General features: G+C 41.7%; 1 protein-coding gene and 1 long non-coding RNA gene across 3 annotated transcripts in view; one reads left to right on the top strand and one right to left on the bottom strand.

The window, feature by feature from the left end:
* Positions 1 to 24,236, top strand: part of FGF14 (fibroblast growth factor 14) — a 637,636-nt gene that overhangs the window by 454,371 nt on the left and 159,029 nt on the right. Inside the window, exon 1 of one of the 2 annotated variants that reach the window (XM_024999961.2) lies at positions 17,447 to 17,772. The exons of the other annotated variant lie outside the window; for it this stretch is intronic. Within the exon in view, the coding sequence (XP_024855729.1) occupies positions 17,580 to 17,772 (193 nt within the window). The 5' untranslated portion in view covers positions 17,447 to 17,579. Of the gene's footprint in view, positions 1 to 17,446; positions 17,773 to 24,236 lie in introns of those variants that run through there. 2 annotated transcript variants of the gene reach the window in all.
* Positions 14,764 to 17,230, bottom strand: LOC104973657 (uncharacterized). Its single transcript, XR_003037575.2, has 4 exons — positions 16,013 to 17,230; positions 15,794 to 15,870; positions 15,232 to 15,680; positions 14,764 to 15,147 (listed from the first exon to the last, which is right to left on the bottom strand). It is a non-coding gene; the product is annotated as an uncharacterized lncRNA (long non-coding RNA).

The following is a 24,236-nucleotide window of genomic DNA, read 5'->3' as shown; positions in this document are numbered from 1 at the left end:
GGTGTGCAGAGAGTGGGTTCTGACCACAGACACATACAAACCATGTTTTAAGGAAAAGGAGGAGTTTGGGTTAGTTTTGGTTAGTTTTAATGTATCTGTTTGAACGTTTTGAGAAATAGAAATGACTCAGCTTTTAGAATGAAAATAAGAAAACATGTAAAATATCACCAATATTATTCATGATCATTTAGTTATTTTCCTTAATTAAGAAAGATGAAGGTGGATACAGTGAAAAATTAAGGCTAAAAAGAACTTGAAAAAAAAGGAAAGAGAAACAGAAGAGGGAAACCAGGACTCCAGGGTCATGAGAGGCAGTTAGCTGTTCCCCCTTCCCTCTACTTCTCTTTTCCTCTTCGGTAACACTGACTCCAAAATCACTTGGTTGCAGTTTTTTCTTCCTTCTAAATTTGCCCCCTATGTTAAACACTGAATAAAAATGTTTCAACTAGAATTTTAGAATCTGATTTTTGCCCTTAGAATTCTTCTTAGGTGATTTTTCAAATTTATTTTATTGTAATTAAAAAAAAAAAAAGCAGCAGCTTAACAAAAGTGGCTAAGGGCAACTGACTGACTAATAACTTCAATTACAGAAACAACAACACAAATAACTCTTTTCTTTTAGAAAACTTGCCTGTAGCTTGCTTTAACTCAGCTGGTAGTTACTAGAGATCCAAGAACCAAATTTTCCTCTGGGATGATATGGCTTATTTATGCACTTATGATTTCCTTCTTAAAAATCATGGAAAGAACAACTGCCTCTTTTCCAATGGGCTTAAAATAAAGGCCAGACTGTCTTCCATTAAAGGACTTTTTTTCCCCCATACACTAAGAGAAAAATTGCAAGCAAGGTTATAAGTTGACAAATGAAACAAATAATATGCTTCCAGAAAAATCTTTGAAAAGATATACTATTAATTGTAATGGATTGTTCTGATCATTTATATAATACCATATTTGTAGTGGATTTTGGAGAGCTTTAGAGAAGGTTCTTGTACTCAGGACTTACCCCCACCCCCCAGAGATATTTTTTAAAAGTTTCCTCTGTGATTCCATGAACAGCAACTACGGAGATCCACTGGGCTAAAATAGCAATCTAATTTATATAGGAAATAATGTGAAGAAGACATAGGGTCTAAAGGGAAAGTCAGGCTGGATCAACCTTGTTCTTCTGACCCTCCGCTCAGCGAAGGTTGCATGCATGCATGCTAAGTCACTTCATTCATGTCCAACTTTTTGCAACCCTATGGACTTAGCCCGCCAGGCTCCTCTGTCTATGGGGTTCTCCAGGCAAGAATACTGGAGGGGGTTGCCATGCCTTCCCCCAGGGGATATTGCTAATCCAGGGATCAAACCCAGGTCTCTTATGTCTCCTGCACTTGCGGGCAGTTTCTTTACCACTAGTGCCACATGGGAGCCCCCCCCCCCCCCCCCGCCACCCGACCCCAGTGAAGGACACAGACCCTGAGATCTGGGCTCCACATGTCTCTACAGTGTGCATTTCTGATCCGAAGGTTTAACATGGCCATTAGCACTCTGTCCAGCTCGCTGAGAGCAAATTTATCTTCCAAAGTTATGGGACAACTCATCCCTGAATCCCTTCTGGGGCCAAGCATGATGCTCCCAGGCTCCCAGGCTCCCAGGCTCTGGGAGCATCAGACATGAGCAGTGGGCAAGGCAGACAAGGTCCTGACTTAGTGAAGCTGAAAAAATCTCCCTCATTGTTCACACACAGTGGAGGAGTGGAGAGGTGAGCAGACAGTCCAAAGGATTTAAGAGAATTTAGATAAACACAGCTTCGTTTAGAAGTCTCAGTGTTCGCAACTAAAGAGAACATCAAAACCTATTCTCAGAAGAAGTGCCAAGGACAGTGAGTGTTGACTACTAACTGAGTTGCCAATGGAAGGCGAAGAGAAAACATGGGTGTTCAGGCTTGGCACTGAAAGAACGTGAGGGTGGATATAGGACTTAGGGAGCCGCGGGCGAGAAGCAGAGATGTCAAGAGGGGAAGGGTTCACTTGAGTTCCAGAAGCAAGCAGAAAAAGTCAACAGATGAGCAGAAAAAACCCTGCAAGTTTTGTGTGACCTTGGCGACAGCTCTCATGGGTGTGTCAATGTCATTAAAAGCATGAAAACTAGAGGGACAGAAATCAACTGTGAGGGCCTGCATTGTAATAAAATACTCAAAGAGGGTTACGTGGAAAAGGGAAACATATTTTATTCCAGTGAGCTGTACTCGATCAGGCTTCAGGCCCAATACCGGGAAAGACCTTCCAAATTTCAAGCCACCTGGAAAGGAGAGGGTGACTCTGGGCCTGTTGGGTCCTCAGTCCCTGGAGGGTGCCCATGGAAACCAGGTATCCTCTGGGAAGTGTTATTAGATAAAACAGGACTAGGTGATTTAAAGCCTCTTTATGGGAATTTTGAGCAGAAGGGTGGTGGCTCAGCAGTAAAGAATCTGCCTGCCATGCAGGAGATGCAGGAAATGCAGGTTCGATCCCTGGGTCTGGAAGATCCCCTGGAGGAAGGCATGGCAGCTCACTCTAGTACTCTTGCCTGGAGAAGCCTGTAGACAGAGGAGCATCCATAGGGTCACAAAGAGTCAGAAACGACAGAAGTGACTGAGCATACATGCACACGATACCCTGTAAGGTAAAAAGAAAATGACTGAATGATTGAATCACAATACAGAGAGAGCATCATGAAAACCAGATATCCCAGTGACCAAGTTGCATTTCTGTGTTTACCAGCACAGCATTAATACTGGAATATGGGGACATGAGTGTGTTGTAATTAAAATTGGACCTGTTCATCTAGGAGCCAAGGCAAGGTCGTAAAAAGACCAATAGTTTATCACAGGAAATTAATTTTGCTCTTTATGACGTCAGATTTGGTAAACACTCTCAACCCTGAGTGGAGGTTGTCTTAGAGATTGCAACTTGATTTTTCAAGGACAAAGATGTCACTCTTTTCATGGTTTTATTTGTGTTCTTAGAGTGATTGTGAGAACAGAAAAATTTTATAACAAAGAAGAAAGGGAAAGATGTTAATGTTTAAGAATTCTGAACACAAGGCTTTTGCTACATATAAATAGAATATGCTCTCACCTTAAAAGGAGTAATAAGACTAATTGCAATTTAGAAGGAAGAACAATCTAATCAGCTAATGACATCTACAGCTAGGATAATGATATCCCTAGCTAAACGTGAGACTTTCTTTCCCCTTGGTATGTGTGATGTCCTCCTCCTCCTTCTAAAGTCAACATCTCTGTTTTGTTTTGTTTTGTTTTTAAAGCAACCTTTTATGGTTAGGAAGTTAGCGCATGTTCCTTGTAAAATATTGGGGTGAAAGTACAAAGAATAAAATATAAAAAGTGTACCCCACCATCCACTGATAAACAGTTAATATTGCCCTTCAGTTTATATATACATATAGTTCTTCCTAGATGGCTCAGTGATAAAGAATCCACGTGCCAATGGAGGAGATGAGGGTTTTATCCTTGGTTCGGGAAGATTCTTTGAAGAAGGAAATGGTAACTCGCCCCAGTATTCCTACCTGGAGAACCCCATGGACCAAGGAGCCTGTCTGGCTACAGTCCATGGAGTCACAAAGAGTTGGACACGGCTTACTGACTGAACAACAGCAGATACATGTGTGTGTGTGTGAGTGTGTGTGTGTGTGTGTGTATGTTTAATGACATATATCACACATATCCTATTTTGTATACAGTTTAACTCCAGTGACCCTGGCTCTCAGGTTAATAGAGAAGTGTGGATAAAGAGCAGGTGAGAATTGTGAGATGACGTGCAAATACTCCAGGAAGCGAGTGGTTCATATTGCAAACATACATGGAAAGACAATACTCCATGAATCATTACATATTGTTTATATGCTCAGCTGATTCTAAAGCTGGTGCAAGTTCCCCAATGACTCCTAACGTGATCGCCAGCTAAGATTCTTCATACTCTTGCCACCAACACAAACTGGGCGCTTTTGGTGTACAAAACCATTTTCACTGAATTCACATGTTAAGCTGTGTCTTAACTTGGGGTTTCTCTCCTTTAACACTTCCCTGCTGGAGTCCCCAAGCCCCTCTTGTGTACCTGGTAGAACACCTGCTTTTAAATCTCAGCTTGCCACGTGGCTGTTTCCAGGAGACACTTCCTGACCCACACCAGATAGACTCACTCTCTTTCCACTCTCCTTGTGCAAGCTTCACACTCTGACTGTCTAACACTCAGTCCCACTTATGTATATGCCATCTTCCCCTATAGTCTGAGCTGCTTGAGGGTAAAATTGCTTTTTATTAATATCTAAATACTGGGTCAAGCTTAGTGATGGAGAGTTAGTGCTCAGTAGATATGTTTATTGAGTGGATGAATGAATGAATGAATGAAGGCTGATTATATAAATGAAGACATATGCCTTTATGTCTAAAAAAATTTTTTTAATGAAAATCTTAACTGAAGGGAGCTGACCTTGCCAATGTCAGATGAAGCGATTCGTAGACAACTCAGATTATCTAAGTAATAGCATTGTTGCTGTTCAGTTGCTGAGTCATATTTGACTCTCGGGACCCCACGGACTATAGCATGCCAAGCTTCCCTGTCCTTCACCACCTCCTGGAGTTTGCTCAAATTCATGTACATTGAGTCAGTGTAGTGTGTATGTCTTCAAAAAACAACAACAAAAAAATTGTTGACATGTGTCAGGCTCTTGGAAGGCAATGCCCTGAGGTCCGGAGCCCTGCATTGGGGTGGTTGGGTGCTTGGGAGGCAGAGACCATCCCCAGAAGCTGAGTCGGTGGAAGTGAGTTTCCAGAAGTGGAGGGTACAGTGCCCCCATGGGAGGCAGTGAAGAAGTTACAACAAAGGTCCTGGAATAGGACTCCTGGTGTATCATTGCCTCGGCGACATGAAAAGCAGAAGGCAGCACCTGAGTGTCTGCTCTCACTCCTGTAGCAGGGCCTCAGGGGCTAAAACCGGAACCTCATAGTGTAAAGTCACGTCAAATTGTTGTCGCCAGTTTATACTCAAAAATCCCTGAGATGAACACATCTGAGACGTGTCCTGTTAGAACTAAATCTCTGGAGAGGCCCACTAAGCCCATTTTATGGGCTTCCCAGGTGGCGCTCAACATTCAGAAAACTAAGATCATGGCATCTGGTCCCATCACTTCATGGCAAATAGATGGCGAAACAATGGAAACAGTGACAGACTATCTTTTGGGGCTCCAAAATCACTGCAGATGGTGACTTCAGCCATGAAGTTAAAAGACACTTGCTCCTTGGAAGAAAAGTTATGAGCAACCTAGACAGCATATTAAAAAGCAGAGACATTACTTTGCCAACAAAGGTCCGACTAGTCAAGGCTATGGTTTTTCCAGTAGTCATGTACAGATGTGGTTGGTATAAAGAAAGCTGAGTGCCTAAGAATTGATGCTTTTGAAGTGTGGTGTTGGAGAAGACTCTTGAGAGTCCCTTGGACTGCAAGGAGATCCAACCAGTCCATCCTAAAGGAGATCAGTCATGAATATTCATTGGAAGGACTGATGCTGAAGCTGAAACTCCAATACTTTGGCCACCTGATGCAAAGAACTGACTCATTAGAAAAGACCCTGATGCTGGGAAAGATTGAAGGTGGGAGGAGAAGGGGACGACAGAAGATGAGATGTTGTATGGAATCACTGACTCAATGTACATGAGTTTGAGTAAGCTCTGGGAGTTGGTGATGGACAGGGAGGCCTGGTGTGCTGCAGTCCATGGGGTTGCAAAGAGTGGGACATGACTGAGTGACTGAACTGTACTGAACAGGCGGCACTAGTGGTAAAGAACCCGCCTGCCAATGCAGGAGACGTAAGAGACATGGGTTTGATCCCTGAGTTGGGAAGATCCCCTGGAGGAGGGCATGGCAACCCACTCCATTATTCTTGCCTGGAGAATCCCATGGACAGAGGAGCCTGGTGGGCTACAGTCCATAGGGTCACAAAGAGTAGGACAAAACTGAGCGACGTAGCCCAGGGGGAGATGCACAGAGGTCGGTGAGCGTGGCCAGAGTTCTCTCCTCTTTAGCCCAGGTGGCTGCACCAGCTAAGCATCTGGGGAAGGAATAGTTCTGCCTGGACCCTTTATCTCTGTTCATTGGGAAGAGATCCATGTGTTGATATGCGTCAGTGTTTCAAAATTATATATATTTGTCTGCAAAGTAGAATGGCCCTTATTCCAGACTGATAGCTAAAGATTTCTTGCAAGCATTGGGTACTCTCATCTCTGGAAACTAGCTTCACGTCTCTGTAGGGACTCAGAGGAAAATAAAGTGAGTGACAACATGAAAAGGAGGGAAAGGGCACAAGATTGAGCTAAGAGGCATTTAGAGAATAGGAGAACAGAATTTGTCAATTTAAAACTCTCCATGATGTTCTGCCTGAAGTTACTCTTTTTCTCTGAAATTCCTTCCTTTGTGCACATCAAACTCACTGAAAAATTTCCGAGTTCCTTTAAAAATCTTTGACTTGAATGATACCCTTCATTTGCGGTCAGTGTCAAATCCCCAGGGAACACAAATTCTTACCTAAGGAGCTAGTCTACATTTCTAAAAGGAAATAGCAATTATCTACTACCCCTACAGCTAAATAAAAATGAAAATGGAATGGAGAAAAGGAAAAAAAAAAAAGATTTTCTGAATCTATTTCCTTCATTTGATGATAGCCTCAGGCCCTAAATCTCATCTTGCACTGCATCACACGTCTAGCTTTAGTTTTATTCAGCTCCTTTCTATGGTCCTAAATCTCAATGAAAGGCATGTTGTAAACTCAAGAAATTTAATTCTTCGTGGATTTATATGGGACTTGGAAAATGCATCCTCACAACCCACAGGGGAACAAAATGGCTCTATGTCTGCAACGTCTGAGAATTGCTATGCTTTTTTTTTTTTTTTTTTCCTGAGAGATGCAGTAATTAAAGTCATAAGACATTCAGGTAAGTAGGTGGTATCAGAGAAGCCCAGCAAATAACAAGACATCTTTCTGAACAGGGACTAAAGCAACAGGACTGCAGAAGCCAGTGCTAGTCATATTCAATCAAGTAAACCGCTGGTGTTTTTTTAAAAAATTTCATTTGTACGAAACAGCGCTCTCATTTAAAAACTGGCATTCTGGAGCAGCTATCTTGTCCATAGCTGTGAGGTTGGGGTGTGATTGTCAAATGGTAGGCAGGGATCTGTTTTCACGTGCTTTAGATGGCGTGTAGGCATGGCGACATGATGTGAAGAGCCAACTCGTTGGAAAAGACCCAGATGCCGGGAAAAGTTGAAGGCAAAAGGACAAGGGGGCAGCAGAGGATGAGATGGTTAGATAGCATCAGCGACTCAATGGACATGAGTTTGAGCAAACTCCAGCCAATAGTGAAGGACAGAGCTGCCTGCTGTCGACGGAGTTGCAGAGTCAAACACCACTTAGCAACTAAACGACGATAACAAGTCGTGGTAGGCTGAATAATACACTCCTCAAAGATGTCTGAGTCCTTATCGCTAATCTCTAACTATGAATATGTTTACATGGTAAAAGAGACTTAGCAGATATGATTAAGTTAAAGTTGTTGAAATGGGAGATGATCCCGGGTTATCTGGGGGAGCCCGAGGTCATCACTAGGGCACGGCTGAGTGACTGAACTGAACTGATCTCTTGAGTTTAAAGAGTTTCTAGAGACATGTAGAATATACTAGTTTCTGATGGACTTCCAGGTCATGTAGTGAAAGTGTATGAAGTTTGATACACTGGCTTTTGCATCAGTTGCATCTTCTCAGTCACTAAACTGTGGCCAAAAAATGAGAGCAAATTTTGCTGTAAAGTGATTTTTTTTTTTTTTAACCAGAAGAAATACACCCAGGTTTTCATGTCAAGATTAGAGGTGATTTTATTTATCATTTGTTTTTATATTCCAATTTTTTAATGAGTACGTATTACTTTCATAGTCAGCAATGTAGTATTGGATGCTGTGTGCTCATTCCTTCTCTGTCTCCCTCTACAGTTGTGATTTTTTATTCCTGCTTTGGATACAAGTCACTTTGAGAATTGGATGAATTCTGTTCATCTGTGAACCCAGGTTCCTTAAAAATGCACATGTGTATGCTTAGTCAGTCATATCTGACTCTTTGCGACCCCATGGACCCCATGGAGTGCACCAGGCTCCTCTGTCCATGGAATTCTCCGGACAAAAATGCTGGAGTGGGTTGCCATGCCCTCCTCCAGGGGATCTTCCCCACCCAGGGATCAAATCCAGGTCTCCCACATTGCAGATGGATTCTTTACCCCCTGAGTCACCTGGGAAGCCACCCCCAAAATGCACATGCCCACATTCTTTTCCCTTTAGTACAAAATTCATGGGGAATCACAGATAATCCAAATCCATCCACAAAACTGCTGAAAGTCCTCAAATCCCATTTAAGTTTTCCCATCCTAGACTTGGTGCTGTGACAGCGGTCACATTTTAAGTAGATGGATGGAGGTAGCTTTGTAGGAAAAGGATATACTTAAGATCTGTTTCTTTCTTTCTAGCACTGTAAACATAACAGTCATTTATCATCTGTGAGGCTTAACATTTCCCCTAAACAGAGATCACGACACCCACTTCAGTACATGTAAAAGTTCTTCACAGACTATTACACAAATATTACTTGGGTGTATTGAGAGAGACATACTCTCAATTTGTGTTCAAAGAATTATGACCTAAACCTACACTCTAATTTATTCCTAATTTCTATTTCACTGTTATTGAAAAAAAATTTCAAAACTGAAATTACATAGCTATGGTCTACACTCTTGGGGTAGTGATGAAAATAGTGTTTTGAGATTCTTAAATGGGGAGTTTGCAATCACTTGTGTTCAGAAATCACTGGTGCTTTCTGATGACCTTTACCAGCACCAGGAGTTCAGTCATGTGCTTTGGCACATGCATGCGTGGGCATGCGTGTGCACATGTGTACAGGTGCACATGTTCATGTTTGTGTTTAGCCCGTATATTACTAAACACAAATACAAACATGTGCATCTGTGCTCATATATGACTGGGTTTCCCTGGTGGCTCAGCTGGTAAAGAATCCGCCTGCAACGCAGGAGACCTGGGTTCAATCACTGAGTCGGGAATATCCCCTGGAAAAGAGAACAGCTACCCTCTCCACTATTCTGGCCTGGAGAATTCCATGGACTGTATAGTCCATGGGATCACAAAAAGTCAGACACGACTGAATGACTTTCACTCACATTTATTACTACATACAAAGAACATAATTAACCTAGAACCTTTCACAGCAATGGAAGAGACCATTGTAGTAATCGTTGAATAGAAATTGGTTACAATGTGATACTCTGATAAGGTTATATCATATGTGCACACAGACTCTTTGTGCTGAGAATATAAATTCAAGTTCATTTCTCATTTTGTTGAAAACTGAATAATATTTTTTTCTGTTGAAATATTTAATAGTCTTTTCAAAAACCCAGTTCACTGGTTAATGGTTAAATTGATGTTATTAGAGTGAGGAAGCATAAGTCAATACTTTCAGTTCTGAAATGAATGCTATGTATGTTTCAGGTTCATTTTAATATAGGAGACTGGAAAGCACTGAGACTATTTTTACAGCGTATTAGTCAGATTTAAAAAATACATTAGATTTATAAAGCTAAGCCATCTGCTCATATCAATCTGGTATTGCTTCTATAGTGAAGAATGTTCACAAGTTTTCAGTACCAATAGTTTCCACTTTTTCTTTATTGAGTCAAAATATTAAGCAACAATAAAATGCCTTCCAGGTTTTTTAATAGATGGAAATCTGTTCCCTACTAGAAATAAATATATCCAGAAAAAATAATCAAGGAGGCTATTATAACATTAATGTAATCAATTACTCCTTGAAAATCTAATTTAAAACACTTTAACATTCATTTAGATTTTTTTTAAATCTAAAATAAAGATCAATAATACTATCACAGAAAAAATAAGACTTAGAACTTGAACTGTAATGAATGGATACACACCGTTCTTAATTAACTACCTGAAATTGTGTCCCAAGTACATCTTAACATTACTTTTTGATGTTCTTCCAAATGAGTAAAAATCAAAAAGGGTCATTAGTGTTGACTAAATTCTCAGAATTATCTCACACATTTTCAAACAGAACCTATTTAATCCAGAATAAAGAATAAAAACATAAATGCCGATATATCCTTTATGACCTACCCAAGCTCACCCGAAATTAATTTATGATAATTTATTTGTGAAACAATCTTGGGCCCTCATATTTTATCCTTAACTTTAAATGGTTCACAAGTGATTGACATTCAAAGCAAACCATGTGACAAAATGGAGTGAGTCAATTATTGGGTGGAGATGATCAAATAAGTAAGCAGTGAATATTTGAGGAATATTTGTTTCCACCCTAACTAGCCTTCCAATTCAGACCCACTGGGAGACAAAGGAATTAAGATAACAATGACAATAATGAAACTAAAGATATTTCTGAACACAGGTTCCCTGAAGCACTTAAAATCTTTTTTAATCAAAAGATGTAAGATGTTTCTAAGCAAAATACAGAGCACGACACAGTTAATAAAGGTAGAACTCCCATTCATAGCCTTGCATAGTGCCATTATATCCTATTCCATTGATTCTACCATGCAAATAATTTTTGTATAAACATCTCTGAAATTGATATACACCTTGTGATTTATGACATGATATGGTTTAATAAAACATATTTTTTTCTTTGTACTTAAACGATGCTTCTTAAAGTCAATAATTTCTTAGATCTGATGAATTTGGTCACATAGAAATGATGTCTGTGGCTGTGGCATATATGAATAAAACATAGGCAGATTATCAGTTAGTGAAAATAAGAAGGATTTGCATTCAATAGTGAAATCAGTATCACAAAATATATTTTTAGACTTTTTTGTTTATTTGAAGTTGAGATAATATACTTGTTTTTAGTAAACTGTACAAAAACATATATTTAAACAACCTAATCAACAAAATAACCTAGAATATAACAAAAACTCTGAAGGCAAGGGGGGGAAAGGCTTTTTTAGTAATGAAATCAGTGTCAATAAAGCTGTTCATTTTTTATGTACTCTCCTCCCTTAGACTTTATTTAGTTTTATATTTATAGATGATTCTAACTTATATTTCATCTAGCTTCCAATGATTGATTTGATGTAACAAGTTTGAAAATGGGGCATATTGTCAATTGGCAAATGGAACGCAGGACTTCCCAGGTGGCTCGGTAGTAAAGAGCCCACCTACCAAGCAGGAGGGTCGGGTTCCATCCCTGGGTCTGGAAGATCCCCTGGAGAAGGAAATGACAACCCACTCCAGTGTTCTTGCCTGGGACATCCCATGGATTGAGGAGCCTGGTGAGCTGCAGTTCCCGGAGCTGGGTTGCAAAGTCAGAGGACAGAGCAGCTAATCTACAACCTGAAAGCAAAGGAGAAGACAGGGTGTTGGGGGCGAGGATGAGCCACGGAGATCAGTAGCATTGTCCTCTCCAATCCGAGCGGAATCTGTCTCATTCCCTTCAGTAAGCCCTGGGAATCACTGCTGGAATTTACAACTCAAACTGCGTGTCATGTTAAGTTAAGCCTAAGTGATATAGCAAAGTATAAAGACGTCTCTGTGTATCCTATTTATGAGGTTGAGGTTGTGTATATTCCAAATGGAATTTTAGATTTCTTGGTGCTTAAACAGATCAAGCATCCTGGGGTAATTTATCCTTGACAGACTGGGCTAAGTGAGATTTTCCGTTCCTCTTATTTGGTATTAACTGTTTGGCTGTCTATGTATCCAACTTCTTAATTCTTTAAGCACCCACTTTGCCTTGTGCCATTTTAAGCAGTGGACATGTGACAGTTGACAAATGAGGCACAAAATACATCCCCTCTTATATTTGTGTTTGAAGACAGCAAGATAGTCCAAATAAATAAGATACATATTAAAATACATATATAACAATGCATAGAATTTTTTAAAGTTGTAAGTGCTCTGTAGAAGGAAGAAAGGATTGACTGGGTGGCAGTTGGTATTTTAGCCCCAAGAGAAGATCTCAACTGGGATGATAATCAGTAAGCAAAATTTTGAAGGGGGTGAGCAAATCACATGGAAGAGCCAGCATGGAAACCCTTCCATAGCAGCATGCCAGGTGGGTTGAGGAACAGCCACTGGTGAATGAAGAGAGAAGCAGAGATGACAGCAGATAGCAAACAAAGGTAGATGAGGGATACAAATCATCTGGAGCATTGTAGACACTGTGATGACTTTGGTTTCACAAAGTGTAGGTGTAGGATTGTGAACTGAGGCATAAAATAATAGGATTTATACCTTTAACACTTTGGCCACAGTGTTGAGGGCATGTTAAAGATCAAGGGTGAATCCCAAGGGACCAATCAGGTTGCTACTGTAACAGTTCAATAGATGATGGTAACAGGTAGCAACATAGACAGTGGGAAGTGATTGTATTGTAGATCTATTTTGATGACAGGGTGAATGCATTTTGCTGAGGAATTGCGTAAAGGTACTGAAGAAAGAAATGAGCTTAGTACAATGCCCAAGCTTTGGGCCAGAAGAACAAGCAGAAGGCAGATGTCATTGCAGAGATGGGGGACATTGTAAAGCACGTTAGAGAAAGGAAAGTGAGAGTGTAATCTTGGCCAAGTTAAGTCTGAGATGCCTACCAGACACCTTCATAGAAATTTCAAGGTAGGACTTGGTCATTGAGGAAATGAAGACCTGAGTAATGAGGATTTAAGGAATTACCAAGAGCTATCATGCATTTAATTTGGGAAGATCTCCAGTGTTCTTTCCTGGAGAATCCCATGGACAGAGGAGCCTGGTGGGCTGCTGTCCATGGGGTCACAAAGAGTCAGACATGATTGAACGACTGAGCACATTGAGTTTGCACTATGTGGAGTTGCACATTGAGTGTGCACTGCTGTATTTTATACACATGTTCTCCTTTAATCCTCATAGTGACCTTATTGCACTATTATGACTATTTTACAGCAAAGGAGATTGAAACTTAGGTTTAGATGAATTGCTCAAGGGTGCAGAGTAGAGTCTTTGTTTGCTTTACTCCAATTGTAATTTTAGCTACTGTTTTATATTGCCAAGGGGAGTGTGGGCAAGAGGCAATAAAAATGTTCCAGGAACATTGCATCTGTAACAATTGCAACCAGGAACAACATATGCAAACTAGAAGGGCCAAAGGGAACCTGGCATCTTCTGGAGAGTTGCGAGCACAGGGAAGTAGTTGGTAATCAGCTTCCAATGAACTAATGCTTGTGTGATACTTTGCAGTGTTAGAATTGTTTTCTTACAGGCACAGAAAATCTGTGAGGCAGGGAAATGTTTTTATTATCACTATTCAATGAGTGGGGAAAGAGGCTTACAGAGCTAAGTTCACAAATTTGGTCAATTGTGAACTAAGGTTTGACCTTGAACTTCTTTTTCCAAAACTTAGAATAATTTTTACATTTCTGAGTACTTAAAACATTTTTGTGTACCTATTTAGAAGGTGGAGAAATATACATGAGGTTACACATATTTTGATACCAAAAAGCCATGGAAATTGAAACATAATTTCCAAGATAGAAGTAAGTGATCTGAAAGACAATGAAAATAATAGCTATCATTTTTAAGCACTGAGGATGTTACCAGACACTGGACAAGGATCTTTACAATTGTTTATTAATTTTAATCTCACAAGAACTGAAAAGGAGATTTCATTATCATCTCAGGTTTAGAGATAAGGAAACTGAGGCTGAAGGAGACTAAAGCAATTCACTGGAGATCTTTATACAGGCAGGATGGAGCAGAGGCAAGAAATGAACGCACGAGGCTGTCTGAAATGAGAGTTCAGACTCCTGACAGGTTGGTCAGGAGGCATTGCTGTCTCGGCAGTACTTCATTGTTTGCTTTTGTAAAGTCAAATGTGAAATTAGTGACACCAAGGAGGTCCTCATGAGTGTGAAATTATTTTCTGAATCACAGCAAGGTATGGATTTGTGTTCACCTGTCCTGAACGGTTTTCACCCGGTCTGTTTTTTTTTTTTTTTGCACATGCTTTTATCACAGTTTAAGACAGCAGATGGCTCTCTTGCGTTTTTTTTCATTACCTCCATCTGTAAACAACTAAACAGTGTTTTGGGGAGGTGAAAAGGAAAACGCATGGATTAAGCGAAAAGACCGGGATTCTCCCAATGCTGCCCTCAACCCATGCTCCGCTAAGACAGGAAACCACACAAGATAGAAATGACCCCGTTTAAGGCTTGTGAAATTCACAGTCCTGCGTAGATGCGCTGAGACTGAGGAGTCCACTGCGCCAGGGGTCGGAATGCATCAGGAATAAAATAGTATTTCTCGGTTATCAAAAAGCTGAAAGGCTTTGAGCTCCAAGGTGGGTTATTAATGCCAGTGGAAGCAGTGAGGATTAATTTCCTTCCCGCCTTGGATGGCGTGGGGAGTGGAAAGCTGCTTTTAAGGTAGAGCATCAGAGGCGCTCCCACGCTCAGGGAACTTGCTTCCTCGCTCAGCGCTAAGGCTGGGCAGAATCTCTGTCCGCGGTGCTGAATCGCACCCTTGTCTGGAGGTGGCTGACGTTGAAGGGAGGGGGTCTAAAGAAACCAAAACACCAACCTTCCTATGGATTATACAATCCAGAGACTTGTAGAGAAGACTGAATTATAAGAAAATGCCTGGAAAGAAAATAATTAACACAGCTCTAATAATAAGAAGCTTTAATCTGTTCAAGTTATTATACTAGACACATTTATTACAAGGATTAAAAAAAAAAACTTTCAAAGCAAACTGGGTTATGTTGTTTGGGGCAATTGTACTATATTTAAAAGGTTACTATACTTAACATTTTGCTTCTTTGAAAAACTCATTACTATAAGTAAATATGTTTGCTTTAATTGTAAAGTCACTAGGAAATTGCAATCTGTAATGTCTGAAATGTCCAAATAGCCACTCTTCAATAATGGAAGGCAGGAGAAGCTACTTCTTCTGTTCAACACGACTTATTTCAGTGCGTTTTTAATAGCCTTTTATTAGGTGTATCCATCTCTGCCGATGACCTTTCCTTTTGCAGCAGGAACATGGCAACACTAAACACATAGTGTAAAAAGATAAGAACAAAGACATGTACACAGGGAGGAAAAGGTAGGCATAGAGTAAAACAGTCAACACACCTTCTTCCTTTACTTTTCCTATCTCATAGCTGGTTAAGGATTGCAAATCTCTGGAAGAATTCTTCATGCATATTCCTGTTAATAATCATGGCTATTAGATAGACAGATTTCGTAGGTGCATAAAACACAATAAGGCAGGGAAAGTCAGCTTGCAGAATATGTTCTTTAATGTTAAACATTATGTACATTATCCTAAAACCAATTTGATCTGCATTGGACTGAAATCTACATACTCCTTTTAGATTAAATTCTCTTCCTCCGAAGAGACTTGTTAGTAAATATGTTGTAAATACAACGAAGAACAGCTGAGCAGTAATTGCTTCCGTGGTGAGACTGTGGGTAAGTTCTTCCATAGAACAAAAGGTGTCTAGCATCCTTGTCATCAGCCCTTGTCTGAACTTCTCCCACTTGCCTGGTTGCAGGTCTGCGTGGTACTTTGCCGCCTATTCCTGAGACAAAGACAAAGTGTGTGTTGGTTCAGAACTGCTCCCAGGCTGCTTGCTGTCCTCTTCCCAGCTCTAAAGCAGTTACCAGAGAAGCGATTGTTACAAGCAGCAATTACCAAATGAGTTTTCTTTCCTCCATTCTTCACACCCGATTGTGAGATGTCTAGTTCGCCCATTTCTTTTCTTTGCCTTCCTGGAATGACAAGCAGTATAAAGGAAAGAGGGAAAGGTGAGAAACCACAGGAGCACAAGCTACTCCTAGTTCTGACGCTCCGAGTGTATCCTAGAAACCATGGATCTGCGTTCACCCAGGCGTGAATTGTTTCTCTCCCAACCTCCTTTTCTAGGGCGCCCTCCACTTGCTCCTCTCCTCCTGGACCTTCATATTTTCGCTCACCCAACACGGAACTGCTGTTGGGACACAGACAGGAAATCAGGGAGACTAGGCAGCAGCTGTTGTGTTTGAATGTCAGACACAGTTCATCCGCTTTGCTCCCTGGCTCTCTACCCAGGGACACCAGCTCTAATTGGAGTGTCCCTCAGTCTGGCTGCTTTCTCTTGTTACTGGAATACTGTGTCACTCTCCCCGCCCTTAATATTCTGTAGTGACTTCTTCAATGTTCCGTCCCCGCTGCTGTTCTGTAGCAGCTACAGCTGCAGCCATCTCTTCCTCCGAGTGCTACAGAGTAAATCTGGGAAGGCGGGGCGGGGTAGGGGGTGAGGTGGGGTCTTCTCCCCTCCCCTCCTCCCTCCTTCTTGCTCTGCTACGGTTTCAGGATGGCAAGCCTACTTCTCCGGGCAGCTAGACGAAGGAATAGTCCGGCGAGTCTGGGTGGATTAGGTAGGGAGTGGAGACGCCTCCCTTCTCAGGACCCACTCGCTTCCCTCCCAAGCTCCCTCCTCCCCTCTCCTCCTTCCCGGGGTGGAGAGGCTCCGGAGCTGGAGGGATTAGGCAGGAGGGTGGAAACCACCTCGCGTTCCAGCCGCGCCCGCGAGTTTCCGTGGACCAGGAGGCACGTTAAGATCCAGAAACCCTCGCTAAGCCTGGGGAGCCTCAGACACCTGCGAGTTTTCATCCAAGAAAAAGCGCGCTGATCATTCCTTCAATTCCACCTGCTTTGGTTCAGCCTCTTAGAACCCCACCCCCCTGCCACCCATTTTGGGCTTTCTTTTATACGATTATTAATATTTTTAAAGTCATCCTTGTATCTCCCCCATTTTTCCTTTTTTTTTTTTTTTCCTGAAGACTGACCTAGGAGGGGAGGGGGGGACGGGAGGGGAGTGGAGTTGGGTGGGAACGAAGCGCTCTGATTAGAGATCTCCTGGGAGAAGATTGCTCTCTCCAGATGCTGATTTCCAAAGCACTTGACAATCACCGGCAGAATCCGCGAGCGGGCAGCGGCGGCGGCACCGGCCGGGGGGCAGCTCGAGTCAGGCGCTGAGTCCTGCCCGGCGCGCCCTGGACGCACCGACGCGGAGACCCTGCGGGCGCCGCTCCTCCACTCCTTGCCCTGGAAGAAGGCGGCCAGCTCGCTCTCGCGTCCGGGAGGCGGGCCGGACAGCGAGGCCGCGCGAGTGGCGGCGCCTGCCCGTCGGAGAGAGGGCTCGGGCGGCACGCGGGGTGACCGGCGGCGCCCGCAGCCCGGGCCCCACTCCCGGCTCCGACGCGGCCGCCACCTCGGGCTCCCGCCGCGCCCCAGGCGCATTTGCGCGCCGGGCCCCGCGCTCCGCGGAGAGGGCGATGGGTCCTAGTGGGGACTGAGCGCCCCTGCGCCCTCTCCCCAGCCCTCCTCTCCGCCTCCCCGAGGGCAAGCCGCCGCCTGCGTCTCCCCGTCCCTCTCCGGGGTCCCTCGGCTCCCTTCCCTCCGTGCCTCCCTCCTCCGGACCCGGGCCGGGGCCACCATGGCCGCGGCCATCGCCAGCGGCTTGATCCGCCAGAAGCGGCAGGCGCGGGAGCAACACTGGGACCGGCCGTCCGCCAGCAGGAGGCGGAGCAGCCCCAGCAAGAACCGCGGGCTCTGCAACGGTAACCTGGTGGACATCTTCTCCAAAGTTCGCATCTTCGGCCTCAAGAAGCGCAGGTTGCGGCGCCAAGGTCTGTGCGGGGGGTCCCGGTCGGGAGGCGCGTTCTCGGCCCTCTCCCATCTCCTCGCCTGTGTGGGGCCTTTTCGGGCCCCCCTCCCGCCCTCGATCTCTCATCTCACCCCCGCACCCCCACTTCGCTCCCCTCCCAGACAAGTCTCCCTTCCGAGCGCTCCGAGCGCCTTCAGCCCCCGGGAGCTGGGAACCGGCTCTCTGGCAACCTGTAGCCCCTGAAAACTCCACCGGCCAGAAGCCCGCAGGGTGGCCCGTTCCCACCGCTGCCTCTAGCTCTCCAGGCGGATGTGGGCTGACCCCCCAGGGAGAATCTCTACTCTCTCTGGGCTTCTTCCCCGCCCGGGGCGTAGAGTCTGACTCCGGAATGTTGGGGCGGTGGACGCGGGATGGAGGGGGGACCTCCCTTAACACCTCGGGGTCGCGCCGGCAGCTTCCAGTCCGCTTGGAGATGCCGGGAATTTCTGGGTCTGGCCTCTCTGGGTTTCCAGGGCTCTTGGAAACCCGCTGGGCTCTCAGACCTTGGCGGAGGGTGGTGATCTCCGCCAGGCGCTCGGCGGGGGGCTGGTGCGAGAGAAGTGAGTGGGGGTGTGTTTGCCTTGGGAGCCAGCTGGGTTGAGATTTACCAGAAAGCTGCTTAGCGGGCAGCACTGGTCACTTTGAAGTCTAGGGATCGCCTCTTGGGACGAGGAGAAGGGCGCAGAGTAGGAAGAACGCATGGGAGTAGGGGGGTTGGCAGACAACCCCATACGTGGTAGTCTTGATTCAAGGACTCAAGAATTACACGAGGCAAAAGAGGCAGTTACTATAGTCAGATGACGGGAATAGTTGCCTCATTGGACGTATTTTTCGGGAAATAACTAGTGCCCAGCAAGACCTTCTGGTGCTGCCTTTAAAATGACCGGAGTCTCAGAAGGGACTTACCCCTGAGCTGAAGCCCAGAGGCTTTTGTTTCTTCTGCTAGTCGGCTGGGCATCCAGTTGCTAGGGGAGGTTGTTTGGCGAGCATGTGGGATGTTTCCGTGGGAGAAATGGAGATGGCTTGCTTTTCATCACTAAGTGGGCTCGGCAGGAAACACTGAAGAATATATTTACGTTAATAGGAGTATATGTTTGTCCAGCACATTATATTCCCGGTGCCCAGCTGTATTTATTTTAAGTTCCCTGTTGTTCCAAAGACGGGTAAGAGAAGCATGTGTTTTAGGTGTGTATCTATGTGAGGGTGTGTGTATCCCACACATTTGCAGATTTATGACCAAAAGTTTCAATGCTTCTTTAAACAAAAGCTAGAACTGTATTTTTTTTAAGCCACTCCTTGTCACAGATAGAAATTGAAGTTACCGGCTCTTAGAATCAAGAAGGCAAATTTCTGAGCAGGATCAGAGAGGAAGTTCTGAGGTAGATAAATTATAGAACTATAAGAGAAGAGACTTCCTGATGAGGAGTTTGGGGACAATGATGTTTTCAGACCAGTGTTGAAGCTGTTTAAGAAAATGGATTTTTCACTTTAGCCTAGAGCCCTGTCCAGCCAGACACGACTGAAGTGACTTAGCAACAACTGCCCAGCAAACCTGGGTATTATAAGACCAACTGGATTGTTTTGAACCTTGTTGTTCCATGGAAGGTCACGTTATCATGATTTAACCTGTTTGCTTTTCCCCTAATTTCATCTGAATATCTTTTAGAACCCAGTTTTAACCAGCTCTAGAGCTCCAATTCTGCCATCTATTTGAGTAAATAAGCACAGTTCTTCTAGATAGGATTATTTTGATATGAACGATGATGAAAACTTAGTGTGTTTTCTTTAAATGTAAACCAGTGGATTATTTTATAAATATGAACAATAAATGTTCTGAATCATATGAGTCATGAAGAAAGGTTTGCTTTACACTTGTGAATGTTAGGATGGGGGTAAACTTTTTACCAGTGAAAAAGACATCTGAGCTGTCTATTTCAACATTTGCAACCCTGGATGCTCCCTTGACATTCGTGAGTTTGCAGTGATATGCAAGCCTCAGTGATCTGCAAGAAAAATATATTTGAGGGCACTTTTGCTACCTTATTTTTGATGGAAGAATGGAAAAGAAATAGAATAGAAGGAAGGTTCATCAGGACCTTTTCTTTTATCCTTATATATTTTCTATATAAAGACATATATTCTTTAGTGAAGAAAATGTAGATAAACCCTTTGAGTATTAGAAAGGAATCATTTTTAATTTAAGCAAAATAAATGTTGAAACTATATTGTGTAAATTGTATATTAATATATAATTACATGGTTATATACTACTAAATATAACTATACACAATTCTTATTTAATTAAATATTTCTTTAGGAAATATTTTTAAGCATGTTTACCTTTTCCTCCTGTACTCATTCTTTGCATAGGAACTGACCCAAGGAAATTTTAAAATTCTGATTTCTTGATTTAAAGATATAACTTTTATGTGTGACAATTTATCATTTTATTTGAAAATTCTTAATTTGGTGAATGGTCATTGAATCTTTATAATGTGTCAAGTCCTGTTCTAGGACTTGTGTAGTGTTGAAAAGAGCAGACGATTCTTCTTGTATCATAGAGCTTATAGACGTGAGAGAAAAAGTCACTGCAAGGTAGCAAGGAACAAGTTAATAAGAAATTACAAAACTCGAGGTCCTGAAATGCACAAAGAGGGCTGAAGCAGAGAACCACGGGGCAAGGGTAGGGGGAAGGGGGCCCTAGTCAGAGCCAAGAGACAGGGTGGGAGACACTGAGAGCTACAGGTTGAAGGCTACCATCTGAGAAAGGGTGCAGAGGTCTAAAGAACAATGTGTGTGAAGCCCCTGAAGTGGGGATAATCTTAGCCTGTTGGGAGAAGGAGAGAAGGTGTAGAAACTTCAGGTATACTGCCATTTCACATTACATCTATTTTGTCTGCAGTTTGCTTTTTGACGCAGAAATGCAAATACATTTTACATGTTTGCCAACAAATAAAGAACAGCTTGATATTTTGTCTTTTGGGGAAAAGTAGTATACATATCTTAGATGTAGATTTTTTTCTTCTTTTTAATCCTCCTTTAAGTAGTAATTTATTTAATATAAAAAGTATGACACATTATTATTTTACCCCTTTTGGGTCAAACCTTACCCCCCAACTCTGATCACCTCCTGACCCCATAGAAGATGGTTTTTTCACCAGTTGAGTTGCTCCTGTAAAGGATGGAAATTTGCTAGATGGCTTAGTGGTCATGGTGGGCACCACGCTCTATCTTATCTTCCAGGCTCATCTCCCTCCACCCTTAACTCTTTGGACTCCAAACATCATTCATGGTTCAACCACATGGTTTCAAATCTCTGCACTTTAGTTTGTGCTTCACTCGGCACAGAATCTCTCCCTTCACCTGTTGAAATGATGCCCATTTCTTAAAGCTTGGAAAAAATGCCAACTTCCCTAAGAAGTCTTCCCTCATTGCTGAGAAGTAAAAAGAACTCATTTTATACCTCATGATTGTTGTTTATGCCCAATAATAATTAATCCAGCACACATATTCAGTAGCTTGTAGTAGGGAGCAGTGTCTCTGTTTTTTGTATTCCTGGACTTTCAAATCTTGGCAGTGTGTCTGCCATGCCCTGGGTACTTGTCACTGCCCTCAAATTGAATTGAAATAGGGAATGTCAATATGTCCAAAGCTGAAAAAGTGTTTTTGGACCACGGTACTCTAACTAGACTATTTTAGAAGTAAATATACTTTTCAAAATTTTATATCTTTTTTTTTTTTTACTTTCCCTAAGAGTACACATATATTCTATCTTTTTTTTAAGGGATTGGAGTGTGATTACATATTTGCAAGTTATTCTCAAGAATGCAAGAAAATAACCAACCTCACTTTAAGGCTTAATTAGTTTATGAAAATAGATACTTAGAATATCTGTTGACAGCTAAAAAAAGAAGGCACAAGGAAACCAACAATTTGCATCTAGTTTTATTATTTGGAATCTCAAAAACAAAAAAAAAGGAAAACTGAAATAGAACCTACCTGTGATGATATATATGAACATTATATTCTAAAAGTGTTACATTTTTGTTATCAGTTTTTAAACCAAAGAAGAACTTTCATTTTTGTAGGATAATAACTTTTCAAAATCTTTGGTATAGCTAATGCAATTGTGTTTTGAAATCTTCTATATTTCATTTTTTGGCTGTTTTCATAGGAGCAATGATATCATGTGTAATGTATTTATATGTTTAATCAGTAATTATGTGGGTTTCTCACTAACAGATTTTACCTAACATAAATTACAGGATGTCATAAGAAACAAGGAATGAAAAATGAGCTACTGAAAATTTGTTTTCAACGTATTCTGTCATATATATACACACCTATATATACATTTCTTTGCGACACTGTGATAATGAAACCCATCAGCTATCCTAACAAAAGAGAAGTGGTCTTTCTTCTTACACGGTACTGTGTAAGGAAAGCCAAACACACCCTTTCAGAAAAAAATCAACAGAAAAAAGTTGTTTCAGCAGAAGTCCACCATCGCGTCTTACTGCTTCTGAGCCATCACCATTGAAAAGAAAAAGACAGCCTACTTATTTGGGCTCTTTAGGTCAAAATAAGGAAGGAGTATTTTTCTCCCAAAAGATCATCCTGTTTTACTTTTGAAAGTATATTTTTTTTTTACTTTTCTAGAATGATGTCTGTGGGAGTCTTCCTATCTATCTTTTGATAATACCTGTTGCTAACTTTGATAAGCAGAGTTTTATTACTTCTTAGTTTTATTAAGGCTAGACAAAAATTATACATTTTCTATCTTTCATGAGGGCTATTCTGTCAAATGCAGGGTTTCTACGTGAGAGATATTATGGGGATATTAGTGAATTGGTACATAAAACAATTTGAAAGATTATTTTTTTTAATTGACCTTACTTCCTTATGTATATTTTCTGTGACTTGTTATGATTTCAGACATTCTACATTTGCTGAAAGCTTCTGAAAAAAGATTAATACCACTGTGGTGCAAAAAATTAGTGTTGTAATATATAAAGTATAAGATAGCAGAGTAGGCCAGGTAAGATGCACGTTAGGTTAAGTAAGTAAGATGGTTTCCTTTGGGTTAGGTTAGATTCATTGCTTGAGTTGAGTTTACATATATTGAGAAAATAGTACTATTAACTGATAAAGAAATCCTTTGACATATCTTCAAATACAGGATTTCAGAAGCACCAATTCTCCTCCACTCCCCTGACTAGGTTACCATTATCAGCTACAGATTTCAGTTTATATTTCAGATTAGTAGAATCACTAGTGCAGCTGTTCTACATTTAGCTCCTAAATTCTGGTTTTTTCTGTTAGCAATTTTAGTCTATGCAATGTTCCTATAAGAAAGTCATTTTAAAATAGACATGAACCTCCCCTCTCTTCAATGTAGAAAGGATATCTTCTAAATTTTATTTCCTTACTTTTAAATCATGGCAGACATTGAAAGGGAGTTGTAAATGAATTATATTTCAATCTGATTTATCACTTTGTTCTGAAATCTAGGTTTCTTTCTAGATATAGTTTATATTAATTTCTCTCCAAATGGTCAGGAATTTTAGTCAAAAAGAACTATGATATTTAGATAGTACAGATTGTATATGATATTGTAAATATAGTCATTTTAGCACTCAAAGGCTAAAAACATAATAATGGTAGATTCAAAAATATAAGAGACCATTTTAGGGGGTTTGATGCAATTGAAAGTCAACCACACTATGTTGACATGACTAGAAAACTAATTTAATCGTTTTATCTACAATGATTCCAACGTTCAACTTAAGAAATAGCTATGATTTAATAATTTTATTTAAATGAATATGGTACCATTCCCTGTTTCCTAGGGCTGAAAGGCTAGCTGTAAGGCATGGTAGTAGGCATCTAGACACCTTTTATAAAAATCATTTTATGTTACCACTTTGTTGTTCAGGAAAAAAGATTCTTTTCATAAAGCTATATTGTGTAAAATATTTTTTTATGGAATATGGGTTTCACCCTATGTTTTTATACCTCTTTGACATCAGGTTTAATAGGGATCCATATGCTATGATGACGGGCAGCAACCACTCAAAAGGCAGTGTCCCACCGGTGCCTGACATATAGCTAACACTCCACAGCATTTAATGAATGAATGAAAAATCCTGTATTTCTTAGAATTTATGAGTAGCAGTGGCATAGAGTGGCCGTTGAGATCAGTGAGCACATGGCAATGGCTGTAATTGACTGGAAACTTATTAACGCATCACCAACCACCTATATGACACTCACAATGTCAGGCACTGCCCCTGAGTACCCCCTATCCTTGCAACAAGCAGATGTAGTAGGCACGCTATGTTATCCATTATTTGATGACACACTAAAATATTACCCAACCACCCATTTTACAAATAAGGTATCTGAAACCAAAGAAAAGGATGAGTAAGTTGTCCGGGTTCACATAAC

This window comes from Bos taurus, chromosome 12, assembly GCF_002263795.3.
Source record: "Bos taurus isolate L1 Dominette 01449 registration number 42190680 breed Hereford chromosome 12, ARS-UCD2.0, whole genome shotgun sequence".
NCBI lineage: Eukaryota > Metazoa > Chordata > Mammalia > Artiodactyla > Bovidae > Bos > Bos taurus.
The sequence above is the reverse complement of the archived record's forward strand: the minus strand, read 5'-3'. Positions and strand labels throughout refer to the sequence as shown.